Genomic DNA, 13,406 nt, shown 5'->3' on the forward strand with positions numbered 1-13,406 from the left:
ACATTAGCGCCTTTGGTAAGTGGTCGATCAGAGTACAATGAGACTGAGGCGCGTGGACGAGGCGACCCCATGTTTTTATTTTCTCTGTCTTTGAACTAAAACAGGGTTTCCCGGTCGGAATATTATCGCTTTTTTACAAGAAAAATGGCATAAAAATTGATTTTAAACAGCGGTTGACATGCTTCGAAGTACGGTAATAGAATATTTAGATTTTTTTTGTCACGAAACGCGTCGGGCGCGTCACCCTTCTTTACCCTTCGGATAGTGTCTTGAACGCACGAACAAAACAGAGGATATTTGAACATAACTATGGATTATTTTGAACCAAACCAACATTTGCTATTGAAGTAGAAGTCCTGGGAGTGCATTCTGACGTAGAACAGCAAAGGTAATCACATTTTTCTTATAGTAAATCTGACTTTGGTGAGGGCTAAACTTGGTGGGTGTCTAAATAGCTAGCCCGTGATGGCTGGGCTATCTACTCAGAATATTGCAAAATGCGCTTTCACCGAAAAGCTATTTTAAAATCGGACATAGCGATTGCATAAAGGAGTTCTGTATCTATAATTCTTAAAATAATTGTTATGTTTTTTGTGAACGTTTATCGTGAGTAATTTAGTAAATTCACCGGAAGTTTGCGGTGGGTATGCTAGTTCTGAACGTCACATGCTAATGGTGGTTGTAGACATCCCTCTAGTGGTGTGGGGGCTGTGCTTTGGCAAAGTGGGTGGGGTTATATCCTGCCTGTTTGGCCCTGTCCGGGGGTATCATCGGATGGGGCCACAGTGTCTTCTGATCCCTCCTGTCTCAGCCTCTAGTATTTATGCTGCAGTAGTTTATGTGCCGGGGGGCTAGGGTCAGTCTGTTTCATCTGGAGTATTCTCTTGTCTTATCCGGTGTCCTGTGTGAATTTAAATATGCTCTCTCTAATTCTCTCTTTCTCTCTTTCTTTCTTTCTTTCTTTCTTTCTTTCTCTCGGAGGACCTGAGCCCTAGGACCATGCCTCAGGACTACCTGGCATGATGACTCCTTGCTGTCCCCAGTCCACCTGGCCATGCTGCTGCTCCAGTTTCAACTATTCTGCCTGCGGCTACGGAACCCTGACCTGTTCACCGGACGTGCTTGTTGCACCCTCGACAACTACAATGATTATTATTATTTGACCATGCTGGTCATTTATGAACATTTTAACATCTTGACCATGTTCTGTTATAATATCCACCCGGCACAGCCAGAAGAGGACTGGCCACCCCTCATAGCCTGGTTCCTCTCTAGGTTTCTTCCTAGGTTTTTGGCCTTTCTAGGGAGTTTTTCCTAGGGAGTTTTTCCTAGCCACCGTGCCTCTTTCACATGCATTGCTTGCTGTTTGGGGTTTTAGGCTGGGTTTCTGTACAACACTTTGAGATTTCAGCTGATATACGAAGGGCTATATAAATAAATTTGATTTGATTTGATGTAAAAAGCTGGTTTTTGATATAAATATGAACTTGATTGAACAAAACATGCATGTATTGTATAACATTATGTCCTAGGATTGTCATCTGATGAAGATCATCAAAGGTTAGTGCTGCATTTAGCTGTGGTTTGGGTTTATGTGACATTATATGCTAGCTTGAAAAATGGGTGTCTGATTATTTCTGGCTGGGTACTCTGCTGACATAATCTAATGTTTTGCTTTCGTTGTAAAGCCTTTTTGAAATCGGACAGTGTGGTTAGATTAACGAGAGTCTTGTCTTTAAAATGGTGTAAAATAGTCATTTGTTTGAGAAATTGAAGTAATAGCATTTCTAAGGTATTTGAATAACGCGCCACGGGATTCCACTTCCCACATAACCTTTCTAGGGTAAGTCGCTTAGCTACCGGTGAACCAGTTTCATGCTTACAAGCTAACTGCTAATGCTATGCTAGCTTTCTCACTGCATCCTGAAGTCTTACACAGCCTAAATGCAGGCTAACACTAGCAAGCTTATGCTAGCAGACTCTGTACGTAACCCAGTCTCCAGCCAACACTGACACACATCACATAGGCGAACAAGATACAATGGGTTTATTCATTACCTCAGGTCATTAGCCTACATCTGAGGGATTCTTCAGGCTACTTGAAAGACAGCCAGGTTAACAGCTAAAGCTGGTCCGGAATCTATTTTGCATGAGGATTGTCTACCAGGGTCTAGATCACAGTTCATTTGTTTACATTCTTCAGATGTTTGCTGTGAGAGCTAAAGGTTCCAGGAGTGCTAGGTGAAGTGATATGGGTGAGGCAGGTGTGTGTCCACCCACAGAGGAGTGTGACAGTCACAGAGGGGGCACTCAGGTGGAATGTGGCACTCCAGGTGCAGGAAGGAAGATCGCAATAGGTGAGGTGAGAATGGTACTGTGTGTGTGAGTGTGTGCGTCACTCAAGGAAGCGGGCACTCCAGGTGCAGGAAGGAAGGGAGAATTAGGCCATGGGGAGAATCTCATTTATTTGTGTGTGCCCACATTTTTCAACTTTGGGGCACACATGCTCCTTGTAAAAGAGTTCAGTGTAGAGCCCTGGGACGGTAGGTCTCCAGGAACAGGTTCAGAGAGCTCTGCTATAAAGTATTGTGTGAAAGGAAGGAGGACCCCAGGGGAATAAAGAAATAAAAAGAAAGTGATCTGTCCATGATCTGATTCAGAGTCACCCTGCTGCTGATCCCTCTCACTGTAGAGTCCCCCTGCTCACTGTAGAGTCACCCTGCTGCTGATCCCTCTCACTGTAGAGTCCCCCTGCTCACTGTAGAGTTACCCTGCTGCTGATCCCTCTCACTGTAGAGCCACCCTGCTGCTGATCCCTCTCACTGTAGAGCCACCCTGCTGCTGATCCCTCTCACTGTAGAGCCACCCTGCTGCTGATCCCTCTCACTGTAGAGCCACCCTGCTGCTGATCCCTCTCACTGTAGAGCCACCCTGCTGCTGATCCCTCTCACTGTAGAGTCACCCTGCTGCTGATCCCTCTCACTGTAGAGTCACCCTGCTGCTGATCCCTCTCCCTGTAGTCACCCTGCTGCTGATCCCTCTCCCTGTAGAGTCACCCTGCTGCTGATCCCTCTCCCTGTAGAGTCACCCTGCTGCTGATCCCTCTCCCTGTAGAGTCACCCTGCTGCTGATCCCTCTCACTGTAGAGTCACCCTGCTGCTGATACCTCTCAGTAGTCACCCTGCTGCTGATCCCTCTCAATGTAGAGTCACCCTGCTGCTGATCCCTCTCACTGTAGTCACCCTGCTCACTGTAGAGTTACCCTGCTGCTGATCCCTCTCACTGTAGAGCCACCCTGCTGCTGATCCCTCTCACTGTAGAGTCACCATGCTGCTGATAGTGATCAGGATAACACTGTGAGCTGTATGTCTATCAGCTCATCTGCATTAGATAGATAAAGGGGCTGAGAACCATCAATACAGGAGGAAGTTTTATAAAGACAAACTCAGCAAAAAAACAAATGTCCTCTCACTGTCAACTGCGTTTATTTTCAACAAACTTAAGATGTGTAAATATTTGTATGAACATAATATTCAACAACTGAAACATAAACTGAACAAGTTCCACAGACACGTGACTAGCAGAAATGGAATAATGTGTCCCTGAACAAAGGGAGGGGGGGTCAAAATCAAAAGTAACAGTCAGTATCTGGTGTGGCCACCAGCTGCATTAAGTACTGCAGTGCATCTCCTCCTCATGAACTGCACCAGATTTGCCAGTTCTTGCTATGAGATGTTATCCCACTCTTCCATCAAGGCACCTGCAAGTTCCCGGACATTTCTGGGGGAAATGACCCTAGCCCTCACCATCCGATCCAACAGGTCCCAGACGTACTCAATGGGCTCGTCGCTGGCCATGGCAGAACATTGACATTCCTGTGGCATTGTGATGCTGGAGGGTCATGTCAGGATGAGCCTGCAGGAAGGGTACCACATGAGGGAGGAGGATGCCTTCCCTGTAACACACTGCGTTGAGATTGCCTGCAATGACAACAAGCACAGTCTGATGATGCTGTGACACACCGCCCCAGACCATGATGGACCCTCCACCTCCAAATCGATCCCGCTCCAGAGTACAAGCCTCGGTGTAACGCTCATTCTTTCAACAATAAACGCGAATCCGACCATCGCCCCTGGTGAGACAAAACCGTGACTTGTCAGTGAAGAGCACTTTTTGCCAGTCCTGTCTGGTCCAGCAACGGTGGGTTTGTGCCCATAGGTGACGTTGATGCCGGTGAGGACATGCCTTACAACAGGCCTACAATACCTCAGTCCAGCCTCTCTCAGCCTATTGCGGACAGTCTGAGCACTGATGGAGGGATTGTGCGTTCCTGGTGTAACTCGGGCAGTTGTTGTTGCCATCCTGTACCTGTCCCGCAGGTGTGATGTTCAGATGGACTAATCCTGTGCAGGTGTTGTTACACGTGGTCTGCCACTGCGAGGACGATCAGCTGTCCATCCTGTCTCCCTGTAGCGTGGTCTTAGACGTCTCACAGTACAGACATTGCAATTCATTGCCCTGGCCACATCTGCAGTCCTCATGCCTCCTTGTAGTATGCCTAAGGCACGTTCACGCAGATGAGCAGGGACCCTGGGCATCTTTCTTTTGGTGTTTTTCAGAGTCAGTAGAAAGGCCTCTTTAGTGTCCTAAGATTTCATAACTGACCTTAATTGCCTACCGTCTGTAAGCTGTGTCTTAACGACCGTTCCACAGGTGCATGTTCATTAATTGTTTATGGTTCATTGAACAAGCATGGGAAACAGTGTTTAAACCCTTTAAAATTGATTTTTACGAATTATCTTTGAAAGACAGGGTACTGAAAAAGGGAAGTTTCTTTTTTTGCTGAGTTTAGGTATTGTTTTCTCACTCTGATACATAACAATAGACAAGTGCAAACCTGTATATCAGTAACCAACATACATACTACAGTTAGATAGGTAGTTGGTTGACGAGACACTACCAATCGTATTATATCAGACACGTACGATTAGCCCGTCACATAACATGCTGGACCAATCTAATATCAGTGACATATGATGGGATGACCAGAGCCAATCGTATATCAGTTCCCAGCAGCCAATCAAACCACCGACATTAACTTCAGTTGGCTTTAATCTTTTTCAGGAATGACCAGAGCCCATCGTTGAGGAGAGATGGTAAAACAAGGAGCCAGATGTTTCACCGGATGTATAAATCTGAAGCATCCGGTTAGAATTTCCACTACCCACCAAATATGATGAGGAGAGGAAGCCCAGTGGCCTGCAGTGGGAGAGTATGGAGCGAGATGAAACTGGGCCGACATTCTGCAGATTTTCTCATCGAAGAAAAGCCCAACCTCAATACAGTTTTCTATTCCCAAAACTACAATCTGTTACAAACAGAGTACAATAAGTTTTGTAGGCGTGACCCTTCACAAAAAATTCTGAAATCGTGTTGTTTACAAGGAGGGAGAATTTGCATACTTTACAGAGAAGGCGTTCCCTACCGGAAATATCCAAATACATACTAGGATCTCACTAGCTCGTGTTTGACTCTGGCCACCTCCTTGCTTGTTCTGCCCACTTTGCTTCATTTGCTCCATTGAAAATGACCCAGACAAACTCTTGGGTTAGTTATATCTTTGGTAGAACCAGTCCAACTACAGGGTTTTGACTGGATGGGATACAGCCTTTGTCAGATTTGACTTTTCGTAGCAGGTTAGAACTAACATAGCAGGTTAGGAAAATAGGTTCATGTTAGGAAAAGGGTTAGTTAAAATGTAACAACAAAAAATTGTGACTTCAATTTAACAAAAGCTATATCCCTTCTAGCCATGACCCGACTAGAGAGCAGCAGACACTTACTAGACTAGTTGGGAACATGACTCAGTTTGTCAGAACCATAGCAACAGTGTTCTAGGATGTGTTGAAACATGGCCACTCCTCATTCATAGCAACAATAGGCCCTAGTATTAATCCTATTCATGGGTTGCACATTTCTTCACAACATTGTTTTGAAATTTTGTTTTAGGACTGATGTCCAGCTGAGCATTTAGTCTCAATGGGTGCTGATTTGGGATGCACGATATATCGGTAAGCATATCGGAATCAGCCGATGTTCGCTAAAAATGCCAAAATCGGCATCTGCCCGATGTCTAGTTAAACGCCAATGTGCAAAACCCATGTCAAAGCTGACATGCATACATATATAAACGTAGGCATTTATTTATTTAACTAGGCAAGTTAGTTGAGAACAAATTCTTATTTTCAATGATGGCATAGGAATAGTGGGTTAACTACCTTGTTCAGGGGCAGAACAACCGATTTTTACCTTGTCAGCTCAGGGATTCCATCTTGTAACCTTTCGGTTACTAGTCCAACGCTCTAACCACTAGGCTACCTGCCGACCCGTATATAGCGCTACACGTGCAACACAGCATTCCTAATCTAGCCCACAATGTCTGCTGTGTGGATCGAGCAGTCAACAAGTCGAGCAGTCATTTGAAAAAGAGTAAGAACATTTCAGCGAGACAACTCAAATGCGAAATCCATGAATGCCAAGATAATGGAATTCATTGCCTTTGACAATCAAACGTTCTCTGTCGTGGCTGTTGGCTTTTGCCGACTGGTCGGGCACCTCGAGCCCCGGTACACACTACCAAGTAGGCAATATTTTTCAGATGTTGCCCTACCGGAGTTACACAGTATTGTTGAAACTCACATCCATGAGCTACTTGCTATGGGCGTCACTGCTATTAGCTTTACGACTGACATTTGGACCAGCGATGTCAGCCCCATGAGCATGAGTCTGACAGCACAGTGGGTCGACGAGGATTTCGTACTGAGGAAAGCCGTATTGCATGCTCAAGAATGCTGGTTTCTCATACCGCTACTGCCATTTCAATGGCATTTGAGAACATGTTTGAAACATGAACACTCCTAGGTCCATTCGAACAACTGACTGGAGAAATAAGCTCAACTGCATCAGACGTGATACCCTGTCATGGCATTGAAACACCTGCTCAACAAAAATGCCAACACAGACCGTGGAGTTAACTTGGAAAAGTACTCTACTAGAGCCTGTGAACAAGCGATTCGGTGGCATTCTCTCTGAGCCTCTACTGTGTCGACACCATGCTCGATGCTAGGTACAAGGACCGCTACCTGGACGCAGACAAGGAACAGGGTGTACGTGAAATGTTAGACAGCTGGACAAGATGGAAATGGACACAGTGACAGTGTGCACAGAGGATGAGAGGCCACGGACAGACAGAGCTGAAACTTAACTGTTTGACATGTATGACAAAATCCTGGTTGAGACTAAACAAATGAACAACGAAACAGCACAGCAAGTAAGTGAAAGAAATAGGTTTTGATTTTGTTTTTCTGGTAATGGGGACATACGTAAATGGCAACAAAATAACTTTTTGGTCAGTATGTGTGTTTCAACTATTTAACTGTACTAGAATGCTTAAAAGGACGCTAACATTTTAAATATCGGTATAGTTTTTTTTTTGGCAAGAAAAATATTGGATATCGGTATTGGCCAAAAATGTCATATCGGTGCATCACTAGTGCTGATGAAGATTTAGTGAAAAGTGCATTACTGTGGCTTGGAAACACAATGACATTTCAGAAGGAGGCAAATAATTAGTAGGAAAAGCTTTTGTCATCATTGTTACCTTGCCAGATTTCGTTTAGATACAGTATAACTAACTAGCTAGCTAAGATTGAGGGGAGAGCACATTTCCAGAGGTCAGGTCACTCACGCTTCTGTGTAAAAGCTGATGGTGGTTTTGAGTACTGCAGCAGTATTACAGCTATAAGGACACACACACACTGGATATGTCTTGACCTTTCCAGGGGTCAGGGTGATGGTGTTGAGTACTGCAGCAGTATTACAGCTATAAGGACACACACACACTGGATATGTCTTGACCTTTCCAGGGGTCAGGGTGATGGTGTTGAGTACTGCAGCAGTATTACAGCTATAAGGACACACACACACACTGGATATGTCTTGACCTTTCCAGGGGTCAGGGTGATGGTGTTGAGTAGTGCAGCAGTATTACAGCTATAAGTGTCACACTAGGCTGGAACTAGCAGCAGCATACTCTGAATCATTCCAGCTTACACAGATTTAACATACACCATCTGTTCCAATCAACCACGCTGGATAGAGCCGGGCTATCCCTTACACAACTTTATATCACCAACACACACACACACATATTAGTGTGCAAAGTTGCACACTGTACAAGTGCACAATACACACACATAGCGTTTCCCCTCGCTCACATAATCGAACAGGCTTGTCAGTCCCTTGCTGCTAACACATTCACCTGAGAGTAAACAACAGAGTCATCATGGCCAAACAACAACACATGGCACTGACTGACTACTGCAGGTTATTGACCTCTGTGTTACACAGCCTATTACATTACATTATTACAAACAGGGGGATTTAGAAACACTAGCATGCGCTGTACCATACATATACTACAGTAGCTAAGAGGATGGGCTGTCACATCTAGGCCTATATTTCAGGCTAAATCACAAATTCTTCCCTAGACTAGCTCTAGTGAGAAGCAGCATACTAGCCAGGTATCATCTGAGACACAACCTACAGAATGTTACTCAGACACCCTGACTGAGGAATGAACATTATACCGCACACACTTGATTGTTAGACCCGCCTGGTATTCAGTCAATCAGGGTCTTTATACTACTAACAACAGCAGGGATAAGGAGGCCTCTCCTCATTCACGAGGTGCCTGGCTGCTAGCAGACGTCCTTGACTCGACACACACACGGTGTTAGAGGGCCCATATGAGCGGGCCTGGGCTAGGGTTATCAGAGCACCAGCGTCACAGTGGAGCCGCCAGGGAACAATCACTGTCTGAATATAGGGACAGACAGGTAGGCCAAGTTATGATATGGCTACTGGCTAGCCCCCTCTACTTTGATAGAGGCTAACCTTATCAGGGTGAAAGAAAGACACAGACAGACAGACAGACAGACAGACAGACAGACAGACAGACAGACAGACAGACAGACAGACAGACAGACAGACAGACAGACAGACAGACAGACAGACAGACAGACAGACAGACAGACAGACAGACAGACAGACAGACAGACAGAGTGACAGAGTGACAGAGTGACAGAGTGACAGAGTGACAGAGTGACAGAGAGACAGAGAGACAGAGAAACAGAGAAACAGACAGAGACTAGTGGGAGAGAATACAAAACGACAGCTCACCAGCCACAACAAAACAACACGTCACAAATTATGCTTGTCTTCTGTGATAATGTACGGTAGCAAGAAGGTTCAGGAAAAGCATTCCAACAGAAAGGGGTCAGACGTTTTAATAAAACTCCTCTCTGCCCACCATAGCCTCAGACAGCTGCGAAGAGTCTGCCCTATAGCTGCCTGTAGTCATGCCTGGCTGTCCAGTCTCTCATACACTCCACTGTATAATGTCCATCATTCAACCTGACAGTCCTCCCGGGACCTTAATCGTCCTCCGATGACCCAAAGATGAAATAGTGTGCAAATCTAGATGTATTCTCATAACTCGCAACCCACCTCAAGTTCCCAGGGCCCACTTTGGCTCCCGACCCATAGTTTAAGAAACCCTGAGCTAGAGGATGACAGGGCTTATTAAACCACTACAGGGTTAACTTCTACTACTTACAGACTGAGCTAGCTGACCCACTCCTCCACTGGCTTAGAGAGCCTCCACTCTCCAGTATACTACTGTACCAGACTAGACTACAGACTAGTGGAGACTGGAGAGGATGACACAGGTGTTCACAAACACAAACTATCACAGGACAAGAGCTGAGGGTTCCAGACTGAAGCAGCACAAAGCATTCCTTGTAGACTCCCTAAAAAAAGTAGGACATGTAGGACATTGCACAACTCCCTGCCACATGAAGTCAGCCCATGCCCAGTATGTCAGTGAGGCAGGCATACAGGTTTCACTTCCCTCCCTTACCACAGCCCCTGTGACCAATGGCAGTGACTGAGGGGTAAGGGGGGAATCAATCAAATGTATTTTATGAAGCCCTTTTTACATCAGCAGTTGTCACAAACTGCTATACAGATACCCAGCCTAAAACCACAAACAGCAAGCAATGCCGATACAGAAGCACAGTGGCTATGAAAGACTCCCTGGAAAGGCAGGAATGTAGGAAGAAACTTAGAGAGGAATCAGGCTCTGAGGGGTGGCCAGTCCTCTTCTGGATAAGAGGTCAGGGGTTAGCGAATATATGTTTCAACTTTGTCAGCAGCACAGCCCCATTGGCCCCAAAAACAGTCAGGAGTTACTGACATTGGGTGAGGGGTTAGGGTTTAATGAGTGAGGGGTTAGTAGTTGAAGGATTAGCTCAGCACATTAAAGCTCTCCTCTGAGAAAGTGAGTGGATCTCCCAGAGGGGAGTGAGGGAGCTGGGCTGAGCGGGGCTGGGGGGCCTCAGTATGATGGATACTGGGCTCCGTGCTCCTCCTGCTCCCATAGAATTGCACTGTGACCTGGGCCAGTTAAAGTTCCCTATTAGGGTGACCTTCGACTGATGCAGGACGCGTGTGCGTGCGTGGCGGAGCAGTTCTGATGGACTGACGCCTTCCTGTCACTAAGCCTTGATTAAGACATACTAATGAGATTTAGCTGTGAGAGAAACACATATCCTTGAGGGTGCATATTACACTGTAAGACCAGTTACTCCACAACAGCCAGCTCCCTTCAGTCAGGCTGGCTACTGTGCTCCAGGTTGTGTTCAGGTTGTGACTGGTTAACTCTAAAGGTTAGAGACAAGAATACTGTTTTATACTAGGGTGTGATATCTAGCACAACACAATGCCCTCTTTCTTCCATAACATACCAGATTAACTGGAGACAATGTGCCATGTCAGCCACAACTTAAACTTACCCCAGTGAGGTCATATAGACCTGCTAGTATTCAGAGTTAGGGGGCAGCAGGTAGACTACTATTTACAGCATTGGGCCAGTAAATGAAAGGTTGCTGGATCGAATCCTCCAGCTGCCAAGGTACAAATCTGCCGTTGAACTGCCCCTGAACAAGGCAGTTAACCCACTGTTCCCCGGTAGGACATCATTGTAAATATGAATTTGTTCTGAACTGACTTGCCTAATATATATATACACACACACACACATACATACATGCATACATACATACATATATTAGGATAGTGACTGACTATAAGCAGTAGAGCTATAAAATACCTCTCCCAGCAGAGACCTAGGAGATATAGTCTAACATTAGATTAGGCCTACCACCCTGGGCAGAGAGCAACACACCATAGGTCTCCAACATAGGAAGGGCTTTGATACTAGGGTAAAACTGTTGGATATTGACCTGGTAGGTAGGCCTAATTACCAGAGAACTGTAGAGGCCTATATAGAGAGAGTTGCTTTATAAGCAGTTATAACTACATTACCGGTAAGTAGTCTAGTCAAACAGACCAGGTTCAATGGGCGTAGAGCATTATCTTTAGATAAAACCCTTGGAATGGAAAACACTGTCAGTTGAGACAATACAGATTAGAGTAATGAGAAGTACTGCTGAACTAACACAACTCCCAATTCCACATGACAGGCAGTCATATGTTCTTCACACATCCATTTCAGACACTGGTCTGATCTGGATAGAAACTTGACTAGCCCCATTTAAAGGAACAGGAAGTGGGGCTGGATAGAAACTCTTACTTATTACCACTTTGATGAGAACTGTAGCTACTTTGCATGTAGCTAGTTAGCTAAATTAAATAACACCATAGGAAATGTAGTTGCAACCACATAGGCATAATTGGAACACATAGCTAGCCTACATAACAGAATTTCTGACAGAAGGTACCAGAAACTTGACTGGTGACAGTTCCAGGTGTAAGCCAGATAATGTAATGATGGGGCAGACGGACTAAACGTCACGTATTTACCAAAATGTAGCTGCCTAACATCAAAATGGATGGCTAATGTTACACATAGAACAGGGCAGAGCAGTAACAAGTAACTACTTAGATAGCTAGTAAGTTAGTCAAATATGTCAAATCAGAAAGACACATAGCTAGTTAGCGAACTCTGATAAGGTTGTGCTATAACATTAGTTAACGTTACTAATTAACGTTACTAAAGTTAGCTAACGTTACTAGTATTTAGCAGGCTAAGTTATATTGCTAGGAAGCAAATGGAGCAATTGACATCGATGTTGCTAGCCACCTAGCCCAAGAATGTACTATTGAATGGGCTAGCCACCACCTAACTAGCCAGCTAGTTAATAACTACTTTGGGACGCGCCCATTCCATTCTCACCTGAATCAGTTGAGCTGAAGAGATTCTCCTGTTAGCAACGTCGTTACTCATAATAATGTAAACGCATAACGTTGGTTATTCCACCTAGCCAGAGAGCTAATTCCAGCACGGTATTGTCACCAAGGATAACTTCAGCTCATCGTATTAGCCATCTAATCCTGGACTAACTGACAGAGCAAGGAGTTTTTTTGTTTTTTTTCCAAAACAGACAAGCCTGTAGGTGCGCATCGTCCAATGTTTACCTGTGGTCGGATGCTAAACGGTTAGCTAGCTGTTTGGCTGCTGTCACTCAACGCTGTCACTGCCCAGCGCGGAAAACAAACTATAGACTCGCCTTGAAGCGAGTATGAACTTACCTCTGCAAACATCGTTTACAATGTTGTAGATGTCGTAGCTTGGGCTAAACCCGCCACATTGTACAAGGCACAAATATATGGATTTTCTGGTTTAAAAGCGGTTGTATCTCCACTCTCCGTAGTCTCTTCGGAGAGTCGCCATGTTGCACAAGCTTTACGTCTCCGGCACCCCTTTTCTCGACGTCGCTCTCTGATTGGCTGAAAATTGTTACGATGCAAGCAACACACCCGTGACTAAGTGTTGTTGAATTCTACAAACATTCTCATCTACTACTTTAACAATTGCGACTGAGCCAAATACTTTCTCTGAAACACATAATCAACATTTATGATTGTATGTTATATTCGGTGGGGAAAGTTAACATAGATTGTTTGCTACTGTTTTGAAGATAGGCGGGCCCACAGCATTGTTTGATGGACTGCATACATGACAGCTGCCTAAGAAAATGTAGTAAAGCCTATCTCTCTCTCAACATAAAATCAATTAAAGTTACAAATAACTATCAAGTGCATGATTGACACGTGGTTGACAGCCAGAGGAGGCAGGTGGGAGCTATAGCAGGATGGGCTCATTGTAATGGCAGAAATGGAACCGTATCAAACATATTACCAGCCTCTGTTGACAACTAGCCATCTAACCTGCAGAGAGAGAGAATCACATGATTGACCAGTGACTGACCAGTTACCACATAGATGCATTATTCAGGGTGCCACTGGTAACATTGGCTATACCT

General features: G+C 45.0%; 1 protein-coding gene across 5 annotated transcripts in view; it reads right to left on the reverse strand.

Moving 5' to 3' along the window:
* The window catches only part of snx13 (sorting nexin 13), a 36,866-nt gene extending 24,029 nt beyond the window's left edge, over positions 1-12,837 (reverse strand). For all 5 annotated transcript variants that reach the window (XM_029732375.1, XM_029732374.1, XM_029732373.1 and 2 more), the window contains exon 1: positions 12,673-12,837. In XM_029732375.1, coding sequence (XP_029588235.1) covers positions 12,673-12,684 — 12 coding nt within the window. In that variant the 5' untranslated portion in view covers positions 12,685-12,837. The remainder of the gene's footprint in view (positions 1-12,672) is intronic.
* Between the last annotated feature and the right edge of the window lie 569 nt (positions 12,838-13,406).

The sequence above is a fragment of the Salmo trutta genome, chromosome 34, assembly GCF_901001165.1.
Source record: "Salmo trutta chromosome 34, fSalTru1.1, whole genome shotgun sequence".
NCBI lineage: Eukaryota > Metazoa > Chordata > Actinopteri > Salmoniformes > Salmonidae > Salmo > Salmo trutta.